The following is a 26,712-nucleotide window of genomic DNA, read 5'->3' on the forward strand; positions in this document are numbered from 1 at the left end:
CTTAACACCGGCCCCCAGGACTGTCAGTGACCAGTAAGTGGTTACAGGTTGAGGCTTGCTACGAGCAGGTGGGGTTGGAAAAGCTGCTCCTGGGGGAAGAGTTGGGCCGTTTTCTTCATTTCCTTCATACCACACACCTGACGGACGCTTACAACCATGGGCTTGCAGGGAAAGCCCAAAATATTAAGGAAGTGTAGGTATCATCTCATTCTCTCACAAAGTCTTATCACGGAAGGTTGACTGTGGCATCACAGAAAGCCAGGACAAGAGGCACACAGGAGAATGGGAGCCCGACATGGACAGGGACACCAGCTCTGAGTCAGGCTTGGACTCAAGCAAGACAGCAGAACTGACACCCGCAGTAGGAGGTATGAAGGAATTCTAAAATCGAATGACCAGGAGGGGCTAGGGACAATCTTCGGGTACCCCACTGCTGGGGAATGGTATGTTAAGCTTTTTCACTATTCATCCAATGTTTATTAAGTGTATATTTTATGCCTGAGACTCTGCAGTGAATAGAACATGCATAGCTCAAAGTATTTCAAATAAATGAACTTTTCAGACAACGGCAAGTTGTGATTTTCTTAAATACTATCAATGGAACATTTTATAATACTGTATTGGTTACATGGTTTTGAACTGTATACTAAACATAGGTTGTGCTTTACTGATGACTTGGGGTCACCATCTTATTTAGGATTGCCAGATAAAATAAAGGACACCCAGTAAAATTTGGATTTCAGATCAGCATAGGCAATATTTGGGACAACTGTACTAACAAATTATTCCTCGTTAACCTGAAATTCTAATTTAACTGGGTGTCTTACACTTTTATTTGTTAAATCTGGCAATCCTACCAATATTATATGATGCTGTAATAATACAGTAATGCCTCAGGTGCATTGGGCTGATTGTCCTGATGTTTTGGGGCTCAAGGCTGTTGTGCTTTTTGAATTTTGTAGTTATTTTTTAGTCTTTTTCTTTACTATCCAATGATTGTATTGCTTGTTGTAGTCAGTGGATAGCATCCTCGCTTCTCATTCCCCTCTCCTTCTACTTCATTGTTCTAATTGGTGTGGGCTGAGAAAGAAGATCCCAAACATGGTTGCCTTTTCTGTAAAGCAAGAGTAACTAGTTTCTGAGTAAGGATTCAGGTACTTAAAGACACATATTTGAGAGAAGTATGCAAATTTTAAAATAAGGACTTCATAAAAATTTATTTTTACTGCCCAGAGATCATCTTGTAGTTTCTTTCAAAGTCCCTCATGATTTTGGATGATGTTCCTGAACATCTTTAGGAAGAGTCAGATATATATACTGATTTGGCTCGAGGAATCATAGTAATCATGCCTTGAGTCTGGGGACTAGACTAGATGACCTTTTGAAATCACTCACAGATATGTAATTTGGATTACTTTATGACCTATCCAATCAACTCAAAATAATGACCACATCCAAAATAATGAAATCAAAGTAAAATTACCCAGCATCATATCTGTAATGAAAAATAATATGTATTCCAATTATGGTGCTTAGAAGAGGTTCTGGCCAGGCTGCAAAATCTTATGTGGAAGGAATTACAATGTCTAGTCCTCCCTGCTGCACTCATTTACGCAGTGATTAAACAATTTTTTTGTCCCTAGGCAATGCTTGTTCTGAATATAGATTTGAAGCCACTCCTGAACTGGAACTGCTGTTCCTAATGCTAAGCCTACCATTACTCAAACTCAGCACGCAATGTCAGCAAACACCTCTCCACACCTTACATATTTGCATTTATCTTAATTTGACGTCAGAACAATAGTTTGGGAATAATTTATGGTGCGAAGAGGATCTTCAGGCTCAGGATGATGAAATTTTGTGTCATCCAGCTATGTCTACTTTTATAGGCTTTAAAGAATGACTCATCTGAATCAGATCCTGGGGAATATTTTGGGAGGTGTTAGAGATGTCGAGGGCCAAGCAAAGACCAGCATCTTGGTATAGTAGTTTGATTCTTTTCAGAGGCTTCTGATATTGTACAAACTGGAAAATGCTTGCTTGATTGTTGCAAAACTATTCTAAATATTTCAAGCCTTTAAAGTTTGTTTTAGGCTTTTTAGTCACAAGAGCAGTTCTGGTCTGTGTAGGTCACTGGAGCCCTTAGCTGTACTATATATTTAGATTCATGTGACCTGAATCAACTTATTAATGTGTTAAATATAGTTTTCTTTTCTTCTTGATCAACAAAATAAAAATTCACTTCTAAACAATGTTAAGACTTATGGGCTTTCGAGTATTATTTTTATTTTGGTCTAAGAAATATTTTCTTAGTTTTTTTTTTGTTTTTTCTTCAACAGCTTTCTTCTACCCTAACATGGTTGCTATAATATTTTAGTAGATATCTATCTTAAAGAACAAGGATAATGTGGGCTACTGGGAGGATAGGGTGATTAAAACATATTTAAGAAATATTCAACTTCAATTGTTGAAGTTTACAAGGTACTATACTATAGGCAAGGAGTTAAATAGTACAGTGGTGGGAGAGGCAGATTCATGAATAGAGTTATATTACAATGCGGTGAGGGTAATGATGAAGATATGCAGAGAGGTGTCTCTTTCTCCGTGAAGCTATATAACAAATTCATCCTAGAAGTGTTGAGGGAAGGCCTCCTATAGGAGTTAGCCTAGGTTGAGTCTTAAAGGTGAGTAGTCAGGCAAAAAGTCTGAGCAGAAAGCCTGAGCAAAGACACAGAAGTGAATAGAGAAAGGTCCCTCTGGTTCCTCTCAACTTCTTAGTCATTATAAAAGGGGAGGCTGCCCCAGCCCTGTCACTGTTTAATCATAACAGAGAGGCTTGTGTAGATATGCTGTGCAGTGGTGATCACAGTGGCAGCTATTATGACTAAAATGTTAAGTTTACTAGATATCCCCTACCACCTTTACACACAACTCTTTTAATTTTCCAGGCAGTCCAGTGTAGCTCAAATAGCCACAACCCCCTGCATTAGTTTGCTAGGGCTGCTGTAATAAAGCACCATACCTGGATGGCTTAAACAACGGAAGTTTATTGTCTCTCGGTTCTGGAGACTAGAACTCTGAGATCAAGGTATCAGCAGGGTTGGCTCCTTCTGTGGACTGTGAGGAGAATCTGTTCCATGCCTCTCTCCTAGCTTCTGGTGGTTTGCTGGCGTCTCTGGCTTTCCTTGGCTTGTGGGCACCACCTAGATTTCTGTTTGCCTTCTTAGTCACACGGTGTTCTGCCTGTCTGTGTCCAGATTTCCCCTTTTTATAAGAATACCAGTTTTACTGGATTCCCAGTAACACCTCATTTTAATTAATTACATCTGAAATTACCCTATTTCCAATATGGCCACATTCTGAGATACCTGGAGTTAGGATTTCCACAAATTAAATTTAAGGTGACAATTCAATTCATAACACTCCCTTTCCAATATAAGTTCTATAATTTAAGGTCAAATCTTTATTTCAGAAAACATTTACCAGGAACATAAATGTTTTGTTACTTGTTTTCCATGGGTTAACCTTCCTACTCTTAAAAATAAAATGTGTAACCTGTTAATTTTACCTTATCATAGATTTCATAAAGTGTTTGAAATTTAGTAAAAATTTGCCTATAAGCTGTTGTTTCATTAAATGCTGATCTTTTTCAAAAGACATTTTTCAGTGTAATAGCAGATATTTATTCTATTAAGACATTTATATTTATCCTATAAAACAAGAATATATTGTATAAAGAATAATAGACAAAACAGTACAAAATATCTTTTAGTTACTGAATAAATGACAGGAACAAATAAGCTCTGCAAGCCAGTATTTGATATCTATGATCATCTGACAAGATGGCATTCACATAGATAACTAGTTTTGTATTGGACTGCTGATAGCTTACATAGGCAAAGGACTAGTGACGTGTTTTTTTTCCATAAATCAGTTTTTTATTAATGCTGTATTTTCTGATTAAAAGTACAACTTACAGGGAAAAAAATGTTTTCTCTGCTTATGAAATGGGCTCAACATCTACTCCTTAAACATTGTGTCTTTTACTTCTTTACCTTTCACAATGTATACACCAATATTCAACAGAGATAATAGAATTTCCAATATCATTCACTTTTTATCCAAAGCAAAACAATTTGGTTCTGTATGTTATTCAAATTCTATTCATTTACAGGGTAAAACTAGCTTAGCAGAATTACTAAGTGGATGCAAGTAACTACTTGGGAAAGGCAAAGCATCTAGTTCAATCAAAGATCCTGTAATCTGATACTATTACTGGTCTCTGTAGCAGTCCTAAATAAGTTCTATAATCATATTTCATAGCCCCTCAAGGTGACAGGTTTTATTTTTGGCACTCATCGAAATTAATCTGTCTTGGGCTGTTTCTTATTTCCCGGTTGTTAAATAACTGTGGAATTGGTATCAGGACAACTAAATTTTAAAGGTCTTTAAGCCTGCTTTCCCTACCGGTTAGTTTTCCGGTCTCCCAGTTTCTCAAAGCCTTTTCTTTTTTTCTTTTGCTGAGTTCTTACACTCAAACTGTGTAGGGGGATTTAAATTCCAACCCGGAACTCGGAATCACGCGCCTTGAATGACGGGAGTCGTAGTTTGCGCGACCCCTTCCTAACCCCTTCTCACGCCGATTCCTACCCACCGTGAAAACCTACAACTCCCAGAATGCACCCTCCGGGTGTCCACCCCTGAGCGCACGCGCCCTGACGCCGCAGGATTTGAATCGGCGGCGTTGTTATTGACGCCATATTGGGGCCGGTGGCGGGTGGAAGAGTCGTACCGCGGAGGGGGAAGTGACTGGACGTGTTTGCCGGAGCTCCTGACGCCGCCGCTGCTGCTGCTTTGCAATCGCTCCTCATCGACCGCCGGTCTCAAGCTTCGGACCACTACTCAGTCATTTTAGGAGCCACATTCCAGCCTCACACCTCACGGGGCTGCTATCGACTGCCGAATTAGCCGGTTTCAGCGCAGGAGCGCCTCTGGAGCGGCGCAAAGCTCGAGCGGACGGCGGGGGCGCCCGGAGCCTCTCCCGGGGGATCCGCGCCCGAGGAGGCGGAAGAGCCCCCCTGACGCGGCTGGCGTGAGCTGGCGACACCGCCCCTCCCTCCCTCGCCGCGCCGGCCCGGGCCCCTGCCCCTGCCGCGGAGGCGGCGGCCTCCCCTCACGCCGGCGCTTCCCCACACGCCTTTCTGCTCTTGAGCCCGTGGGTCAGCGGCTCTTCGGGTCCCCGCTCTCCCCCCTTCCCTCGCCCGCCCCTCCCGTCCCCCCTCTCAACCCCACCCGAGCCCGGCACTTCGGCGGCTCCGGCCATGGCGTGCGGGGCCACCCTGAAAAGGACTCTGGATTTCGACCCGCTGCTGAGCCCGGCGTCCCCGAAGCGGCGGCGATGTGCGCCATTGTCGGCGCCCACCTCGGCCGCAGCCTCCCCGTCGTCTGCGGCCGCGGCCACCGCCGCCTGCTTCTCGGCCGCCGCCGCCTCGCCGCAGAAGTACCTCCGGATGGAGCCGTCCCCCTTCGGCGACGTCTCGTCCCGCCTCACCACAGGTGGGACCCGGCCCCGCGGCCGCCGCCGCGGCGAGTGGGGCTCCGGGGCGGCCGCCGGGGTGGGGGCGCAGGACCGGTTCTTAGCGAAGTCGTCGGGCGGCCGCATTTCTGGAACTTCTCTCCAGCTCCGGAGACACAATAGAAAGGGCCCGCTGTGAAGGGGCGGGGAGGGGGCGTCGGGACGCGGGGTGGGGAGGAGGAAGGTCCTTTTATTGGGGGCGAACGGCTGGAATTGAGTGTTTCCGTCGTCTGGAGGGCCCCAGCGGAAATGATCAGAGAGGGCGATATTATTTATCAATTTTAGGCTGGGGAAGGGTCCCATTTCACGCGGATCTCGACGTCTGATCTCCCCGAATCGATTGGTCGCAGCTATTCACTCCGGGACCGGGAGGTTTCGGGCGGGGAGGCAGCCCCTCCTCCAGCCCAGACCGGGCTGGTTTTAGTCCGGAGGGGGTGGGGATGGCTGTCATTGGGGCGAGATCGAGGCCTGTCATTAATCACCCACAAGAACGCCACTTTGGCTGAGTCAAGACCTGTTTTCCTAGCAGGGTCAACAACAAAGAAAAGGCTCTTCCCGAGTCCTGTAACATGATCACACTCCACTCTAGACCTTGAACAACTTGAACTTTTAACGAAAAGCAAAATTGTGTCGAAAATTGGGACTGATTAGTTGCTTTTAGTAGGAAGTGCTTCATTTTGCCCGGCAAAGTACGTTGGGAGGGAAGCCTAGGCCTTGAGAATAATAAAAGAAATGAACCCAAGACTCCAAGGGACTTCAGACGATTTTTGCTTTTCATCTTGAAGCATTTCCTGAAAGTGACTAGAGGGAAATGCCCCTTGGCTGCTTTGTACTGCCTGTGTGTGCCATTTTTTTGTACTTTAGCAACCCTTGTGTGCCCCTGGCACAGTCCTAGGATAAGCTTTTATGGACTGATAGTGTAAATCTGCTTCCTTTGTGTGTGAGCCTTTGGTAATAATATGACCTGTAGACAAAGCCTTTTAATAGCTTGATTAGATGTTTCGCTATCTTGAGCTTAAAAAAAAAAAATAAAAAATCTGTGGGTAGTATATGCCACCATGTTTAGTAACTTCCATTTGGAATTGACTTAGTTTAGTTATATCTTTTTCAGGCCAGATTTTTAAATATCCTTTCCTGAATAATATGGGGCTTCCTTTTTTTTCTATTAAATATTTTATCTAACTTAAGTATATACTATTGTATAGTTGTAGTGAATTTTCAGAGAATTTCCACTTTTATTTAGTGACCACACCTAAGCTGTCTTCTATGTAAAGGCATTTATTGATTTATTGTTAGGCTTTACATTAAAAAAGAAACAAGAATGGGCTCCTAGTGCTGAACATTATTTTTAGAGTTTGACTCTTTAGTAAAATCGTTGGAAATTGAAATGATACCGTGGAACCTGTGCTTAACTAATTAGGCCACTTAAAAATAGCTCTAGCTAACCAGCAATAAATTTTAGTCCACAGGGTGAATTAATGCAGTGTTAGGTTTGGGAGTCAAAGTATATCTTAATGCTGAAATAGTCTTGAGCACATATATAGTAAACCCGCCAGGAGTTACATTTTTCCTCACTTTAAAAGGAACTTACTCAGAAAGAATTGTGATCCTTGGCAAATTTGCTATTTCATTGATATATTTGTAGCATTGGCTCATGCATTTGTTTCACATTATCTCAAGTTTCAATAGTAAAACGATTGAAATTGCTTAAGCCTGCTGATTCAAATGCATGTTGTCCTTCTGTTCTTCAAGGTGTTTTTGACATCTGCTGAAGTTTGATCATAACCTGAACTGTAAAATCACACCGTAATTGAATTTTATTGAGTTTGCTAATAGTTATTTAGCTATTACAACTAATTTGAATATTAACATAAAAAGTTGCCTTGAAAACGGCTAAAATCGATAAAGTTTTGGATTGCTAAAATTTGCTTTTTCTAATTTTGAGTAACATTTTACATGTAATTTGGCCTTGTGTGTTTTCATGGCTGGTTTGGGGTATGCTCTTGTGTGGGTTTTGTAATAATGTTGTCATAATGGGAGCTGCAGTGTTGTGCAGATATCAAAGAGCTTCCCAGTTTTGTCGTCACCAAACTTGAAAATAACTTTCCAACCACCTAATGTTTAGATTTCTCTTTTTAACAGTGGTAATTCTTAAGCTTCACAAAAGTGAATACCCATATATCCTTAGCTGAAATTAAGTAACTAGGATTGGAAATTGAAAGTGACTTACCAAATTGAGATTGGGACTCTGCAGAAACTCTTTGTTTTCCTTTCATTTCTGTGAATTCAAATGTAATTTAAACAATTCAGAGCATTTATATAATTAATCATTATCATTGTTCTTCTCTGGCTACTTAATGTCTTCTGATGTGTAGCTGAAGTCATGTTGTGGCTTTGCTAGTAGTTTCAGAAAAGTGGACATCTGTTTTAAACCCTAGTTTATTTTACTTATCCCAGGAAGGTGATTCCAAAGTTTGACTTGATGACTATTATTTAAATCAGTATTTTCCAAACTGTTGCAACCTTATACCAGGAAAAAGGAAAGGGCTGGCAAATAAAGTTTTATTGGAACACAGCCTGTTCTTTTTCTTTTTTTTAAGTTTGTTTATTGCAGGCTATCATAGCAGAGTTGAATAGTTGTGACAGATTTTTTTTTTTTTAATTAGGGTAACTTTTAAAATGGGGGTGGCTGCAGCAGATATTATATAGACTTTCTTATGGCATTGCTATCTATGTACCTTGACTAAAGCTATGCCACTTAAATTGCCATATTTCCTTAGTTTGGTGCCTATTTATTACATGAATATAATTTTTGCATTATCACTTTTCATACGGATGTTGTGTGTGTGTGTTTTCCCAAAGCTCAAATATTTTGTCTGGTCCTTTATAGAAAAGTTTTGCCTGTCCCTGGTCTAGGTGTCAGCAGTTTATAATACTGTGTATGTGAAAGGGGAAAATTGAATGAGGAGAGGATGGAAGAGGAAGCATTGACCGGAATTGGGTAAATGAAGGTCTATAATAGCTATGTCAGCACTCATCCTGGTAAGTTAGTTGAAAACAGAATCAGAGGTTTTTACCTTTCTCACTTTGTTTTTGAAACATCTTAGAATATTCTATTTAGCCAAAAGATCGTTATGATATTCCCCAGAACAAAATTGTTTTAATAAAACCAAAATATTATGCAACATTACAAAAGTCTGTCAGTCAAATCCAGTACAGTGTTTTTCATAATTATGTAGTGAATGAATGAATTGTCTGGTGAAAAGATCCTTCTGTAAATGTCAACCTATTTTGTGAGTTTCCAGGCACTTTTGTACACATTGTTTTGTTACCATTGTTCTAGTCTGCCTTAGGAATTGAGTTGGATGAAGAGTTAAATTCCACTGTAAGGCCTCATTGTATTTGCTGGAAACCTGCCATTAAAAATGGAAATTGCAGCTTGTGAATGGGGAAGGGTTTGCATTGATGCATGCCTGCAAACAGAGACACCAGCTGGCTTAAATGAAGTATAAATGTAGGTTCTAGGCAAACAAATGAGATTCTGTTGGAGGAGGCAGCATTTCACTTCAGATGTCATTTATATTGAACCAGAAGTGTTTTTTATATTTTGTGGTTATTTAGACAGCTGTTGAGTTGCTTCTACTTTCTCAGTGGATTTGGCAAATAAACAGTTTTTAATGGTCTTTGTACTTGGGATTTTAAACCTGTATATTATTTAGGACTATGTGTGTAGCTTCATTTATTTCATAATTCTATGAATTATGCATTTAAGAATCCTGTAAGCTTATGGCTATTAAAAGCAGAATGCAGTTGTATTCATTATTGAGGTATTTTGTTTTGAAAGTGGAAAAATAAAGCCTAAGCACAGAAACACATTGGGTAAACATGGCTAGATCAGAGAGAAGTTAGCCCTTTAGATATAGATGCTATATCATGGTTGCCATGGAGATACAATCTGAGATGTAAAGGAGAATAATTTCTCTGCCCTTGAATGACATTATGGGAAAAAAGAATATACTGTATTTCTCAGGTAGGTCTTTCCTAAGTGTTTAGGTAGACCCAGGAAGACAATGATAGCAATGCTTTTGTTTTGAAAGGTTGAGAATAAGATTCAGAGGAAGTGCCCACTTTTGTGTATTTTTCCTATTTGAAAAGAAAATTTTGAGATTCTCCTTCAGAATATGGGGCTACTGTAAGTTTGGACCTCTTGGATAGTTGGTTTATGAAACTAGATAATGGTGCTGGGGGTGAGTCTTTTAAAATACTTACAACTGAACTAACCAGCAACTTGTGGTTCCTGCAGTCTTGGCCTTAACACTGCTAGTACTGTGACTCACAGTATGTTCTCTATGAATATGTGAAACCACAGTGAATTTCTTGCCTCTGAGAAGACTACCTACTTTAAAAAAAGTATGAAGGGTGAAATACTTGTTGGAGCCTATATGAATCAGTCTGGCATTTGCAGATAGTAAAAGAGGTCTTCACAAATGAATTTAGTTAAAGAGATTTATCTTTAATTTTATTGCTGAGTGTAGGGATTCTGGAACTGGTCTTAACATTTCTCAGCTTATAAACAAACACACCTGAGAAATGCGATCAGTAGCAGTCTTTTTTTTTTTTTTTTAACCACCACGTCCCCCTTCCCCACACCCAGTAGCAGTCTTATAGCAATGAGACTTGCTAACAGGATTTGTTAACCTGGATTTTGAGGTGGTTGGTCACATGGGTCTTGTATAATTTGAAAATAATCCCAAAGTTATTATTTTCTGCCCTCTTAATCACAAATAAAGTTTAAAAATATTTATGAATTAATCAAGCCTTGGCATTTCCCAAGGTTCTTAGAGCTACTGAAGCTGTTTTTTAATGTAATTTCAGTTTTCAGAGATTGGCTCATTTGAAGAAACACATTTTTAAAGATTTTACATGATTTTAGGAGAAAGTATTTTGTATTACGAAGTTCTGATATTTTATTTCTAAAAGAATTGAGTTATTTTAAGTTACAAAAATATTCTCATGTGTTAAGATGTTGCCAGCTATATTGAGCAGGGAGATTATCTTTGAAGATAAATTAAAATTCTAGTGTATGTCAAGTTGTCAACTTTGATATTTATTTTGGGCCTTTTGATCAGAATTTTGCAAGTATGGCAGATTGTGTAGTCTTCCTGAGATAATAAGCTTTTGGAGGATGGTGGTAATGGTTTTTAACATTCTAGTACTAGAAAAACAGCTCATAATAAATATACTTGTAGTTTGTCTTGGAGTATAACTTAATTTCTTCCTCCCTTTAAAAATCATAAGTCATAAGTTTTTGCCACAATCGTCATATGTCAGATCATCCTGACATGTGATTTGCAATATTTTTATTTTATTAAAATTGTAGTCTTTCCATTGATATAATTTTTGGATTTGACTTAAATTTTAATTTCTAGGTCTATGTAAGTACGAGGTTTTTCACAACATTCTTTAAAAAGTCTTAAGTACTTACTCTAGAAGTCACTTGTTCTGGCTTTTAACAGCCTCACTTGAGTTCCAGATACTGTGCTGTTTAGGCAAAGAAAAGACAGTCTCTGGAGGGACTGATAAAGCCACCACGGCTAATACATTATTAGCTAGCTAAACTTGAATAAAAATACTGTAGTGTTTATGCTTTACCACATCTTTAATTCCGTGTGAACATTTACCCACATTAGTATTATTTTCACCTTTGGCAGCCCAAGTCTTGAAATTGGGTTACTGGATTAAATCACATGTTGACTACTTTTGAAATCTTAAAAAGTTATTCTTTTTAGGTGAGTGTTGAACCTTGTTTATTGGCTATTTCTGAAATTGCTTCAACCTATGATGTGTAGTTTGACTTTAGTTTAGCATTCATTTTCATTAATGTTAATTCTTAAAAAACGCTCCAGAAATCAAACTAAAGGGAACGGTTGGAGGGAGGGACCTGGGAGAATTGATTTTCTTTCGTTTCTTTAAAAAAAAAAGTATTGTTGCATTGATTTAGCAATCAAAGAACAAAACATAGAGTGGAATTTGAAAATTTGCAGAAAGTCAATTTTTAAAAACATTGCTGTCCCTGGAGTTTGCCTCTTAATTGTTATAGAGGATTGCCTTGTTCCTAGTGCTGAAGTATTCTCTGCAGCAACACTTTTCTAAGTGTGTAATTGGTTTACTAGTAAAGTATAGGAGGTTTTAGGTTGCTGTGACACAACAGGGGAACCTGATGCTCACTGTAACCACCCATCCATGGCCGATGGTGAAAATAATACATTATCAGAGGCTGGCATTGTAGTAGGTACTGCATGGCAATGCTGATCTGCCAATTTAAAATACTTCCTCACTTTTAAAATACCAATAAAACATTCTGGTTAGATATAGGTGCCTATCCTGAGAGGAGACAATTTAGAGACTCTTGAAACATCCCTTAAGTAAATATCTGAATGTAACGAAAATTTCTTATAATCTGTTATAGCCAGTGATCATTGTTTCAGATCTCTAGGTAGATGAGAATTATGTTCCGTTTTGGTTACTACCATCTTAAGAGTTGCAAAGTTTGAAGTTTCAGGGTATGATGTAGCAATGATACATGGTAGTAATCCTATATAATAAAAGCCTAATATGAAGATTGTCCCCATTGGCGGTTGTTCGCCTGGGAGTTTGACCGCTTGCTATAATGTGCGCTGACCACCAAGGGGCGGCGTGGAACATGGCAGGCGTCAGCAATAAGGTGCTGGTGGGCCCCAACGAGAACAGGACCACAGGATGGTGGAGCAGGTGAGCAGTCGGCACCAGGCCAAGCAGGTGCGAGTGGGGGCCCCGTCGCCCTGCCAGTCCCCTCACAGACTGTGACCAGCGGCGGCCGCGGTGTGGGGCCGCTACCTGTCTCCCAGGCGCTGAGGGAGCAGACTGGGAACTGGGGGTGGGCGATGGTGACCAACCTCCCATGGAGCGGGGTGAGGGACGGTTGGGGGAGGCGATGGAGACAGAGGTGTGTTGAGAATGCAGGGTGTCCGCCAAGCTCGCTCTCATTCCCCCTGCTACCCTCCACCGGGACGCCAGGGCTCGTACGCCAGGAAGCCCCACGCTCAGGTGCTGGGTGCCCATGAGGAGCCCGTCCTGCACCCACGCAGCCTTTTCCAGGTGAGCCGGGCCCATAGGGGCCGGTTAGGCTCCTCATGGGTTCATGCAGGAGCCGGTCTACGAGGCTGGCTGGGAGAGAGTGTGCTGCCTGCTTGGCTTCCGTGCGGTGCCGCTGGGTGGCCCAGAGGCCCACACTGCGCCCTGGCCAGACACTGCAGGCTGTGCTCACTGCATCTCCACGTGGGGACCCAAGCGCCATGACTCAGGCAGAGGGGTGCGCCCAGGGGCCCAGGTGCTTCCCAGGGCCCAGAGGTCAGCTGGGATCTGCCCTTCCACGCCAGATGCTCGTGCTTCGATTGCTGGCCAGGCCTAGGGACCGCACCCATGCACAAATTTTGTGCACCAGGTCTCTAGTCCCTCTTATAACTGGCATCCTATGTGTTGTTGTTTTTTAAATTAGCTTTGCTTATTGTGACTTATTATAGCTTCAGGTGATTGTAGAATGCTGGCTAGGTATAGTAGTGCAATACTGGAGAGGGGAGTGGATATTAACCTTTTGCACTCTGATGTCGAGATTAAAATTATTCTTTGAATGTATCAATAATTTGAAATATAAAAAAATCCAAATAAATAAGTTTGTATGAAAAGAAACTCCAGTTTTTTTTATTCTACTGCTGCGCTTTGTAAAATCTGGGATATTTAAAAAATTAAATCCCGAGTAGAATAAAGGAATCGAGAAAAAAGCAAGCGAGTGCAAAGGGTTAAGAGTGTAGGCCCAGAGATCAGGGTTGGCTCTGCCATAATACAGCTGACGTTAAAGCAAAACTTCAAATTATGCACATGGTGATAGTATCTCCCTTCTAGGGTTGTTATTAGGGTTGAGCTTTCCTGTCCCTGAGTGCTGAAAATGGTCACAATAGAGCAACCTCAAATGTGACATTTTACACTGTCCAGCAATCCTGCTATTTTAGTGAATAGCCTTGTCTTGTGTTTCACAGAAAAAAAAAATAGAAGCCATTATATGGCATATTCTTCAATTTTCCCTGTACCAACACTACCAACATTTGTGCCTATCTTGTTTTCCTTTTAGTATCATTGAGGAAAATTAAGTGAGATAATTAAAGCACTTGACACAGTGTGGGGAAGGATCCCACTTCTCTCCAAAGGAACGTTTCCTCAACTATTTTTCTCTCCCAACCAGACCTTTGCTTTAATTTCCCATTATAAAGTAAGTAAAACATCCTCATTTTCCTTCAGCAGTCATCCAGAGTCCTCCACTTCAAAATCTTAATTCGAAGAGCTTTCGGGTAGTCTATTTGCTTCCATTTCTTGAGTTTTCAACTCACTCCAAATATATTTGTGCCTCAAACAGCTCTTGTCAAGTCATCAATGACTTACATGGCACATTGTGAATCCTCTTCTTGTTTGACCTTTCTTACAACACTGCAGACTTATTCCCTTCTTTTTGAAATACTTTTTTCTTCCCTTCTGTGACAATACTGTTCTTCCATTTCTCTGGCTGTTTTCTGTCTTCAAGTGGCCATTAAACTTAGGAGTTCCTTAGCTATAGATTCAGCTCCACTTTGTCTAGCTTCATAGTCCCTAAGCAGTCACATTTCATTCTTCAGACTTTAGTTTCGCTTCATAGATAACTCTTTAATTTATATCTTTAGTTCAGACCATTTCTCTCAGTTCAAGCCTGAGCACTTGGACCTTGTATTGTCAGATCTTCTCAATAGCCTACCCTCCTTCTAGAAGTCACAATTATTGTGAAATAAAATGTTGACTTTTAAATATTCCTAACTAATTTATAATATATATGGAATAAACAAGATGTCTGTGGGCTTCTAATCGGTGCCTTCTGGTGTGAGATAGTCTTAATTGCTTTTTTAAAGCAGACACATAAAAGCAGATGTATTTGTTCACTATTGATTACATAGTGAACATGGATTTTAAGAAAGGTGTGTTAGGAAAAATGAATAGATGTGTGTATGTTAATGTCATGTAATGAGTCTCCTGAGGTAGATCCAATCAAGTTCAAATTGATTTACAGAATATTTTCCTGCTGGGGAGGAGGGCATGTCGACCACTGAACTAGAATAGCTATGCAAGTGAGGGTAGCAAAGTGTATTTAGTACATCTTACATATATTTATACTTGTAATAATTTCTGCTGTTACTACTTTTCTTCTCTCCATTTCCTGGTATGGCCAATAAAACATAAACTAACCACTTTTTAATTGGATAGAAACTTTAATGCCTATAAGGTATGTGGGGACCAGTGAATTCCAACCTTGCTACTGATCAGCATCACCTGGAAATTTATTAAAAATGCAGAATCTGAGGCTCCATTCCTTAGTCTTCATTTAAAAAAAAAAGTCCCTAGGTGATTTATGTATTCATTGGAAGTTTAAAAGCACTTGAGAACTTATGCCCAAAAGGTAGCAGCTACTCTTGGCTGAATTTTACCACATATCCAATTCCTCCCTTACCCCAATGTAGCCAAAAACCTGACTTTTAATGTAAAATACCTAACTTTTAAATGACAGTTACAAATTCATACTTAAGTATTCAAGCCAGATATGTCTTTAGTCTGTCAATCATCAGTTTGCAACCTGGTTTCCAGGTATGCTATAGCTCAATGTATGTATGTGTTTTGGGTGCCCTAATAACTTGTAGAAGACTGGTTTATTCTTCAGCTTCATTGTGCTGTCTGTCCTTCCAAGCCTTATCCTCATGGCCATGGTAAATTGGAACCAAAGCTTCTGTAACATGCATGCTTGAGGATTTGGATTTGGATGGTTCAATTTCCCCTTTCTGTTATCCATTTACTGCTTTTTTTGTTCTTATTACTTTGTGTTTTTCTAGTTTGTAAGCTATTTGAAGAGATACTTGCAGATAGTAAAGAGCTGAACAGCAAAAGCAACAGGGTTAACATATCCCTTAGAATCTAGTGTAATATAAAATAGAGGTATGAAGCTTCTTGGATACCAGGGAAGAGACATCTGCTGTTTGAGCATTGTTGGACTCCTTGCATTAGTGACTCCCATTGTGCAGTTAATTTGTGAAATTTATACTTAGGCCTGGCAGGGTCTTAACAGATTGAGTCATTTCAAATAAATAATCATTGGCTATTATAGTACCAGTGAAATAATAGAATTTGACCTGTAATGATCATAGTTTTTCTTCCTCCTGTAGGAAACCAATAAATGCTGCTAATCTATACTAATAAGAGAGAAATATGGTAATTGATTGTCACTTCGTGATGCCCACAGCCAATCAGGAGGGAATATGCAAATTAGCAGGACAAAGATGGCGGCCACGGAGCCAGCCATAGCAGGAGGGAGGCGCTTGGGTTGCGGCCCCCCCCCCCCCCCGGGCAATGGAGGAAGCCAAGCTTCCCGTCTGCCTGGGCCGGCTGCCGAGGGAAGGGCCTGCAAACGGCCCTCAGCTCCTCACCCAGGCTGGCCATGCCACCATCGGGGTGAGGGTCCCCCCTGGGGAGAGGTGTGGCCAGCCTGAAAACGGCCCTCAGCCTCTTACCCAGGCTGGCCACGCCCACATGAGGTGAGGGTCCCTGCTGGGGGGCGTCGCCAGCCTGCAAACAGCCTCAGCCCCTCGCCCAGGCAGCCCCGCCCCCCAAGGAAACCCCCACCCTGATTTGGGACACCCTTCAGGGCAAACCAGCCGGCCCCCACCAGTGTACCAGGCCTCTATCTATACTAATAAAAGGGTAATATGCTAATTAGACTCGGAGACCTCCCAGGAGACCTTCTGGACATTCTTCTGGACAAAGCCATGGTGGCAGGGCCGAGGTAGAGGCAGTTAGGGGACAAGAAAGGAGGGAAGTTGTGGGTGATCAGACGGGGGGGGGGGGGGGGGGACTATCAGGCAGGCAGGCAGGTGAGCAGTTAGGAGCCAGCAGTCTCAGATTGCGAGAGGGATGTCAGACTAAACCGGCAATCAGACATCCCCCGAGGGGTCCCAGATTGGAGAGGGTGCAGGCCAGGCTGAGGGACACCCTCTCCCCCACCCCACATGAATTTTGTGCACCAGGCCACTAGTACATTTAAAATATTATATAATGTAATTTTTTTAAAGAACTGTAAATAATACCCTAATGTTTATATAATTGTGTGCAACTATATTACGCTTGTTAGGATTAATTATAATCCAAATAGAAGTTAAGATTGTAGCTATAACTTTACAATTTTTTGTTAAAGTTTGGTTTCAGGTCCCTTTGACATAGCAATAATTTTAAAGTGAATTAAAAACAGCATCAGCACATTCTTTTTACTTACATAGCTCTTGGCTGGATAAGAACATTGTCCTTAAGGATTCCTTCAAGGAGAATGTGAGAACTGTTTCTGAACAGATGATCGTGGGAAAATAATTGATTTATAAAAGATAGGTCTCCATAGCAACTGTTAATTGAGTGTTGTAATTTATAAAGTAGGCATGAATGCCTAGTATATAGTTCAAAGCTTTAGATTTGGTCTTAATTTGGAACATTTTCTTAGTTTTAGGTTTTAATGGCTACTGCAGGTTTTCTGTACTTGTGTATAGGTTTTCCATTAGATTTGTGTTCCTGCCTGGAGCTGACAGATTTTCAAGATTTATTTTATTTATTTTAATCCCACTGTTGGAGGCATCTTTCTAAATGAACTTTCACTTTGTGTTTTCAAAGATATGCCATAGAAAAATTAGTACACAGTGTGAAATAAAAGAGTATTATTCTACACCTACGCTTAAAATGGTTAATGAAACTTAATGTTTGATCTATTAATGATGTCAGTAGGAAAACATTAAGTCTATATAAGTCCAGACCAAAAGTTCAATATCACAGATGTTTAGACATTTTGTGGACTCTACTCTAGGAAAAAAGATACTTGATTCCTCGGACCCTCCTACAATTTTTTGGTCCTCTAAACACATTTTTAGTTGCTTCTAATTCCATATTTCTCCTTTTGCTCTCAGTCCCATCTTAATGCCGTTTTTCTTACCCTCATCAACTCAGGCTTTTTCTTTTCCCATTTACGTAGGATTTTTGTTTGTTTGTTTCTATTTGTTTTTCTCTTTTAATATCCCAAAGGAGTAAGTGCTGTCTCATTGATAATCTCCTAGTACCTGTTAAAGGAGGAGAATTTTATTTGCACTCTCAATGTCATTTACTAGATTTGGAATGAAAAGCTGTAGTCATAGAATTTGCTAATACTGATTTTTACTTAATCTAGTACAGTGGAAAAAAGTGTTAGCAGTATTCTTTTATAAAAGAGTGATGTAGTTTTTAGGATTTTTTGAAAAGTGATATACAGCCATTTGTTGTGGTAGATTGTCATGAAGGTAACTACATATTTTACTAGTAAGTGATTTACTGCAAATCCAATCTGTTTTTCCTGGTCAAGTATGAAAGCTGCATGATTAAAACTCAAATGTGCAACTAACTGATCGTGTAAGTGAAGCTTTGACTTTTTCTTTAATGGACTGCAAATTGTGTTGGCAAAACAATGTCAGATGTTACATGTACTTGGAATAAAATGTCACTTGTTAGTTTGCTAAGAGATGGCTAGATTTAAGTAGCTTATGATTAAGTGGACATAGGTACTTTATTGATATGTGGAAGGCCTTTTTGCAGCTCGTATGAAAGCAACTTAAGTCAGACTAATATCTAGACCAGTGATGGCGAACCTATGACACATGTGTCAGCACTGACACGCGTAGCCATTTCTCATGACACGCGGCCGCTGAGGCGGCCGCATGCCGAGGATGAAACATTTGCTGCTCCTGAGGATGAAACATTTGCGAAATAATGTTTTTTTCTCAAAGTGACACACTACCCGAGTTATGCTCAGTTTTTTGGCGAAGTTTGACACACCAAGCTCAAAAGGTTGCCCATCACTGATCTAGACTGAGCTTACTACACTGAGTGGCCAGCTTATTATGATCTCTGAACGCATAATAATCTGGCCACTCAGTGTGTGTGTGTGTGTGTGTGTGTGTATGTGTGTATGTATTAGAGGCCCAGTGCATGAATTCGTGCATGGGTGGGGTCTGGCCAGACCCTGGCCAGGGGGAGGGGACATGGGTGGTTGGCCGGCCTGCCTGCTGGTTGAACTGGTCGAGGCGATAATTTGCATATTAGCCTTTTATTATATAGGATATACACTGAGTGGCCAGATTATTATGCATTCAGAGATCATCATAATCTGGCCACTCAGTGTATGTGTGTGGTGGTATTAAATTGAATCTAGGGAAATTTTCAAAATTGCTTTCACCTCTGAACTGAGATAGAGGATTAACCCTTTGCACTCGCTTGCTTTTTTTTCAATTCCTTTATTCTATTGCTAACCGTGTCGAGTCACACTCGACATCCGAGTGCAAAAGGTTAAGTTTGAGGCTTGCAGTTATTATAGCCTTTTACTATTTGTGTTGCTAAGATCTTGGTCAAGTTATTCACATGTTACCAGTATTGGAGCATTTGAGGGCACATTGAGGCTTAGATAACATAGTTGCATCCTGTTAGATGTACTAGTAGTACTTTTTTTTTTTTTAAGTTGACTTTTTTTAAAAAAATATATTTTTATTAATTTCAGAGAGGAAGGGAGAGGAAGAGAGAGATAGAAACATCAATGATGAGAGAGAATCATTGATTGGCTGCATCCTGCACGCCCCCTATTGGGGATCGAGCCCTCAACCCTGGGCATGTGCCCTTGACTGGAATCGAACCCGGGACCCTTCAGTCCACAGGCCTACGCTCTATCCACTGAGCCAAACCAGCTAGGGCTAAGTAGTACATTTAAATTGGTGAACTAATTTGTAAATTATATCTTAAAAATTCCTTAGCTTGTTTGATTCTTCTTAAGATGGTATGGACATTTGTAAAGCTAAAATTTTAAAAGCTTGACCGTATCTCTTTTTTTTTTTTTTTTTTTTTTTAGTCCTCACCTGAAGATATGTTGATTGATTTTTAGAAAGAGAATGAGGCAGGGAGAGAAACATCGATTGGTTTGCCTTTTGTTAGCTCCCTGACAGGATTGGAACCCTCAACCTTTTTGGTGTATGAGACTATGCTCCAACCAACTGAACCACCTGGCCAGGATAAATTTTACCATATCTTAATCCCAGGCTAGATATTTTTTGAAAGTATTAAAGGAACAAATTGCTTGTTACAACTATTCTTTTGGTACATCTTAGTTATGCTTTTGTTGATTTTTGTGAAACAAAAGGAAGACTAAGTAATCTGAGAACAGCTGTGTGGTGATCAAAGAATAAATCATATGGGAGATGTTGAGGTCAAGTTACTCTGTGCCTAGTACATTTGAAATCTCTGGTTGTGAATAAACTTTAGGATGCTTTGAATGGCACTTTTGATGGTGATGATGTTAGCTTTCAGCAGAAAATAATGAATGAGACTAAACCATCATAACCTTGAAACCTTTTACAATATTGCTACTGAAAGTGTTAAAAAATAAGGATGCTTGAGCTTGTCCTGGTTGGTATAGGATGTTGCACCAGTTTTAATGGACACCTGTGAATCTTAGGAAACCCATTTCTATTAAGGTGCTTAACTGTTCAAATAGTCATTTTATTTCACACTGGTAACTTTGATTTTAAATTATAAACTATTGCAAATAAATCGATCAAGACTGAAAATAACTTTGACATAAACAAGTGCTAATATTCTGAAAAATATAGCTAAAGCATCCCTCACACAACTACCCTAAAAGTTAATTATTCCAAAGTGTGGTTTTTGTGCTTACACTGCACATTCATATACTGTATATGTAAACAGGTTTGTTACACACAAAATTGACATAAATGAAATCTTCACTGAGTATATCTCTTGCAATTTTTCTTCCCCCTTTTTTCAGTTAAAATAATGAAATGGCATGATCTATAATGTTCAAAGGAGTGATTGATGTCTGCTTAGTCTATCTCTCAAAAGCCCTAAAAGTACTTACTAGGAAACAATATAAACTGAGAAAAGAAAATTAAATATATACCTAAGAAAATAACCAGTATGAAATACTTTTTAAAAGGATCATTCTTATCTTAAAAAATTGCTAGCCTTCAGTTGAGTTTTTAGTTCATATTTAAATTAATTCATCATTATATAATTGATAAAATTACACTCTATTATATTTATGGATCATATTATTGCCTCTTAGTTACCATTTGGATTGGCATTATTAATTTCTTGGGATGTACAGTAAGTCCTCACTTCACATCATTGAAGTATAACTAACCCAGTTTTACCATAGCTAATTGATATAAACAAGAGTTAAATTCCTATGGCATCTCATCAATGTTATTTTAAAATGACATTCAATGAAATGATGTTATAAAAGGACCTGTTGTAGTTTCAGATGGGTAGCCTATTAAATTTAGGGGCTGTGGTGGTTGTGAGAAAGTTTGTTAGGAGGGACATTGGAACCTCAGAGAGGGATTTTCTGGAGAGGCTAAATGGTAACTATTTTGAATTAGAAATTGTTCTAAAATGAATGATACTGACCTTAGGGATATGCTTGATATAATTTTATCCCTGTTTCCATGGTTGAAGATAATGGCACCATGGTATAGTGATTCTAAATAATTACTAGTGATATACCAAGCATTTTACATGGGTTGTTACTCCAAATATTCAGAACAAAAGTTTGCTGTTAATGCCTTATTGTCATAGGTTCTGTTGAGCTTCATATTAATTGACTATTACCATTTAATATATGATAATATTTTAGTTCCCATGTATTCTGTCATTTTGCCGAATGGCAGTTCTCACTTTTAATTTTTGTTTGGCTTTGGATTGGAATTAGTAACTTCTTAAAGATGTACAGTAAGTCCTCACTTGACATCATTGACACGTTCTGTGACATTTAGTGAAATGACATATAAAAAAAAGCAGTTTTTACCATAAGCTAATTGATATAAACAACCCTTTTTTAAAAACTTGAAAGGTTTTATCTTGCCAACTTTTAACTTTTTTCTTTTAGAACAAATTCTGTACAACATAAAACAAGAGTATAAACGCATGCAGAAGAGAAGACATTTAGAAACTAGTTTTCAACAGACGGATCCATGTTGTACTTCTGATGCACAGCCACATGCATTTCTCCTCAGTGGACCAGCTTCGCCAGGTAATAATAAACTAAGTAAAAGGAAATGTTACTTAGTATAGGAAAAAGTAATCCGTTAGACACTTAAGCTCCTATTTCTTCCCTTAATTAAAAAATAAAAAAAAAACACATTTATTCAAGTAATGCATGATCACTTAAAAAACATGGTACAAAAATAAGTAAATGCTATGATTTGAAGCTTCCATTTAAAAAAAAAAGTAAAGTATACCATGTGCTTCTCTGTTAGGTATATATGTACTTTGCCATAGGTGAATACTATACCATTTTATGGATTTCCCATGATTATCAAACCATTAATGAATTAGACTCAGAATTTCTGCTACTATAGTATTTACAAAAATTTGTCTTTTGTACATATATTCTCATGTACTTGTCCTGTTAGGATAGATTCCTAAACATGTATTATTTTGATCCAATGTTGTTTTATACCTACTTTTTAGTTGGGGGGAGTAGTTTGCAAATACACTTTATAAAAAAGAGCAGAAAAATGAAGGCTATTTGAAATGAAGGGGAAGTAAAGCTTCTTACTAAAAAAGCCATCAAAAGTGGCTCTTACCTTTAGTAAACTTTTCAGCAAAATAGTCTTTCATGTGACAATAGTTGCCTGCCTTCTTTCTCTCCCCTCCCAGCAGGGATAGGAAAATCTGATAGAATTGAATAGAAAAAAAAAAAACATTCAAAGGCTGTAAAAACAGTGAAATAAAATTAGATTAGGAAACATGAACTTGTTCAAAACTAAATTCTACAGCACTCCTGCCAATTTTGGAGGCCAGGTATAAGTGGGTGAAAATGTAGTCTGGGGAGGTAAGTGTAGAGACCAGACTACATCAGAGGATGAAGATCATAATCATTCATTAGTCTATTTATTTCTTAGATCGATTAACTGGCAGGTTCAACTAACAAAACTGGGAATTTGAAAGTAAATAAACATAGCCTTAGTGTAGTTATGCATTGCTTTAGGTGGTATAAATAAAGTTCTGGGATACTTTATTCTTGCTATATAGACATAGCTCTAAGAAGCAGTTAACTGGTCCCAGTCATGCAGGTTATAAGGCACAAATGAAAAGAGGAATTGGGGCTACACCAGGGACAGGTATTCCTAGCAGGAAAAACGATTGGTAGCAAATCTATGTATTTGTGTGTGCATAAAATACTTTCAGCAATGTTATAATGGATGCTTGTCAATCCTGAGTTCTCAAAAAGATTAATTTTAGATGTTCTTTTTAAGATATGAGGAATGATATTTTTTGAAAATAAAATTGCCTTAAGAGGAATACATTCTGAAGAAATCTTTTTTCTTTAATTTTCATTGGTTTTGAGAGAGAGAGAGAGAGAGAGAGAGAGAGACATTGATCAGTTGCCTCTCATACATGCCCCAACCAGGAATGCAACCCACAACCTTTTGGTATACAGGACAACACGCGCCAAGTGAGCCACCTAGCCAGGGCTGAAGAAAGAAATCTTTTGTATCAAGCATAACTATCTGGTTATGCCAAGTGGCTTTTTAGATCAATAATCTTTAAGGACTCTGAACCATTAAATTCAATATTTAATATTAATAATATATTCTCAGTATTTATTTTTACAAAGTGGTCTCCTAGCTAATATCACTAATTAAAAAAACAAACTTATTAAGTTTTGTTTGTATTTTGTAGTTTTCTCCACTCATCTTCAGACTTTTCCTCTAATATTTGATTGCATTCATCTTGCTGTTTTTCCAATCACAGCAAAAGATTCAAATGAGACCTCTTCCATTATAAGATGCTTTTCTATGGCAGCCCTAAATCAGTTGCTTTTCTTTGTTCTTCATGTTATACATAGGGACTTCATCTGCAACATCCTCACCATTAAAAAAAGAACAGCCCTTATTCACTCTAAGGCAGGTTGGGATGATCTGTGAACGTTTGTTGAAAGAACGTGAAGAGAAAGTTCGAGAAGAGTATGAAGAAATACTGAACACAAAACTTGCAGGTATGAGTTTATTTAGTCTCCCAGAAACTCACCATAAGAAATGCATTATTTCCCAATTATACTTCATGTCAATTAAATTACCCCTTTCTGTATACACTGGTATAATAAGTTTTCTAAGAACCAGAGAATTTCAGTTCAAGAAAGGAAATGAATCTTTCTGTAGTTCATGGCCCTCTAACTTAAAGACATAGTATTTGTTAGCCATGTAGATCAACACCAGTATTAATGAACTAGATTTATTTTTTCAGATATAAATTTGATTGGATATTTGGGCTTTATTTCTTTCACGGTAACTTTGACTAGAAACTTGAAATAATCTAACTGGTACTGTACATCAATTTAGAGTTATCAAGCTGCTGCATCCGTGTTTTTTATTTTGTTTTTAAGTATGCTTTCATTGATTTTTAGAGAAAGGAGAGGGATAGAGAGATAGAAACATCTAAGAGAGAGGAACATCATAGATCCAGCTGCCTCCTGCACGCCCCATAATGGGGATTGGAGCCGGCATACTGAGTACGTGCCCTGACCAGAAATCGAACCATGACCTCTTGGTTCCTGGGTCAACACCCAGCCATTGAGCCACACTGGCTGGGCTGCTACAGTCTTAATTATAAAATATATATATATATATATATATTTTTTTTTTTAGTAAAATTTGCAGTAAATACAATGTGTTACATGTGGTAACATAATCAGAATCCTTCCAACCCCATTTTTATGCCACAGATTTTACTGGATAGCAATATTATAAGCTTTTTTATTCTTAAGGAGTTAAATCAAGGTGCTAATATAACGCTGGGGGTCTTAATCCAGCATCTAGAAGGATTCAGGAATCTGGAGAAGGCGCTGCGTGTAAATTATTAGAGTCCAGAGATGAAACATAATTTTGGAAGGCATTTTGGGGAGCCAGAGAAGACTTAGCTAAAGGAGCCAAGTTCTCTCTGTCTCAGGACCCCTTGTTCTTTATTAACACAAATTGTCCTAAGGCAAGGTAGATACGCGCATCAAAGGCCAAGGTTCAGTATACAGAATCCATTGTCAGATTGGGGGAACTGCCATCGGCTGTTCAGGTGTTTGGCCAGCAGGAGGCAATAACATGTAGATTGAAATGCCCTCAGCCGTCTGGCAGCAAGCAATCATTTATGCATCCTTTTCAGGTTTGGGGAAATGCCCTCAGCCATTCCACATGATTCAGCCCTGCTAACATGCTGGAATTAGCTCCCGGCACTAATATAGCCATAGCGTGGCTGGTGTGGCTCTATATGTTGAGCAGAAACCATGGAACCAAGAGGTCCCTGGCTCAATTCCCAGTCAAGACACATGCCTGGGTTGTGGACTCAATCCCCAGTAGGGGGAGACAGCCGAATGATGTCTCTGTCATCGGTGCATCTATCTCTCTATCCCTTGCCCTTCCTCTCTCTCTAAAATCAATAAAAACATTCTTTTAAAGGCAAGATAATTTGTTTAGTTATGTAAGACATCTTTTTCTGCGACATCTGATTAGATAACAGGTGGATTCGGGGGGGGGGGGGGTAATATCATTTTAAGCATTGTCTTATTTCCTCTCATTACAGTAAATTTGCCATTTAATAGACCACTTATAATTTCAGAGTAGAAACACATCTCTTTATTTCAAGCCCTTTATTTTTAATAGGTTAAGAAATATGCCTTACCCAGCCTATACATGAGGTCTTGTGCTTTGGACTAAAATGTGGATTTTCACATGATACATTATCATTATTTCTGAAGTTCTGTGTCTGATTAAGTGCCAACTTAGAATTGTTTCACTATACATACTGGATTTTTCAGTTTATCTGGCTCTAATTTATTACAGAGGACATTTACAAGCCATGTAATTCACATATACCTTTACTTATAGAACAATATGATGCATTTGTGAAATTTACGCATGATCAAATAATGCGACGATATGGAGAACAGCCTGCTAGTTGTAAGTATTGCATATATGAACTGAAAATAAGACAATCTTTTAAGGAGAAGACATTTATTATAATTATCTTCATACTTAAGAAGAGAATGAAATAGAAAATGATGGAAAAATCCTAGTGGAAATAGGACATTTTACTAAGGCTTGTTATTTAAGTACGTAGGGCAGTGATTTTTTTCAACCAGTGTGCCGAAAGAATTTTTAACACATGGAATACCTGACTAGTCAGGGGCACTGACCTTTCCCCTTAGATTGTCAGATAAAATAATTACAGCAGCCATTGGTGTGAATGAGCCAAAATTATACCTTTTTTATCTGATGGGCAAAAATATATTTTTTGGTCTGCTACAGAATTTTAGTAATTAGTTTGTGTGCCATGAGATGAAAATGGTTGAAAATTGCTGACCTGGGGCAATATTGGGGATAGAGATCTGGTATGTGTTTGAATTTTGAATTGGACTTTGCACTAATTTTCCTTTTCTCCCCCTTTAGATGTTTCATGAATCACATTTTCTGCATTTGTGGGCTGCCTTGTTCCTTGTTGAATTGTTGCAAGAGGTCCCAATTATGACATGCAGCAATGCGAATACCCCCCTGTGAAAACAGGTTATTTCAAGCTTTCGTCAGTGACAATTACTCTTAGGCAGCAACTGGTTTTGGAAATTTCCCTGATGTCAGTACCATCTGGATATGGACCTTTGCTACCTGTATTAATACCAGTGGTCTTACTTGCTGTATCATTACAATTTGGCTTCTCATATTAATATGTTTGAAAGGATTAGCGCTGGTATTCTAAGAACATGCCCTTCACTGGTTATGTAAATAAAACTGTAGAATGACACTTCAGATGAAGTTAGTGTGATTTTAATTGTGCACTACAACCAAGCTGTAACCAGTTATTAATAATTTAGAATGTAATCCCAGGACATTATTAAGCAAATAGCCTACAGTGCTTCCTGTGAAATAGTGAAGGAGAAGGGCATTTCTTCTCGGGGTTTCAAAATGGAT

General features: G+C 39.1%; 1 protein-coding gene across 1 annotated transcript; it reads left to right on the plus strand.

Annotated features, from left to right (window-relative positions):
- Positions 1 to 4,744: 4,744 nt before the first annotated feature.
- AKIRIN2 (akirin 2) lies at positions 4,745 to 26,541 on the plus strand. The gene is made up of 5 exons (XM_079779985.1): positions 4,745 to 5,556; positions 21,642 to 21,785; positions 23,607 to 23,756; positions 25,636 to 25,707; positions 26,197 to 26,541. Exons 1-5 carry the CDS (start codon positions 5,322 to 5,324, stop codon positions 26,205 to 26,207), a joined length of 612 nt encoding a protein of 203 aa, XP_079636111.1. The 5' UTR covers positions 4,745 to 5,321; the 3' UTR covers positions 26,208 to 26,541.
- The last annotated feature ends 171 nt before the right edge of the window (positions 26,542 to 26,712 follow it).

Source organism: Cnephaeus nilssonii (assembly GCF_951640355.1).
Source record: "Cnephaeus nilssonii genome assembly, chromosome: 9".
Taxonomy (NCBI): Eukaryota; Metazoa; Chordata; class Mammalia; order Chiroptera; family Vespertilionidae; genus Cnephaeus; species Cnephaeus nilssonii.

Excerpts from the sequence above, each read along its gene's own strand:
- AKIRIN2 (XM_079779985.1), top strand. The coding sequence starts at position 5,322 with ATGGCGTGCGGGGCCACCCTGAAAAGGACTCTGGATTTCGACCCGCTG. Across the intron at positions 5,557-21,641 it reads CTCGTCCCGCCTCACCACAG|AACAAATTCTGTACAACATA; the intron begins GTGGGACCCGGC and ends TTTTTCTTTTAG. Across the intron at positions 21,786-23,606 it reads CAGTGGACCAGCTTCGCCAG|GGACTTCATCTGCAACATCC; the intron begins GTAATAATAAAC and ends TGTTATACATAG.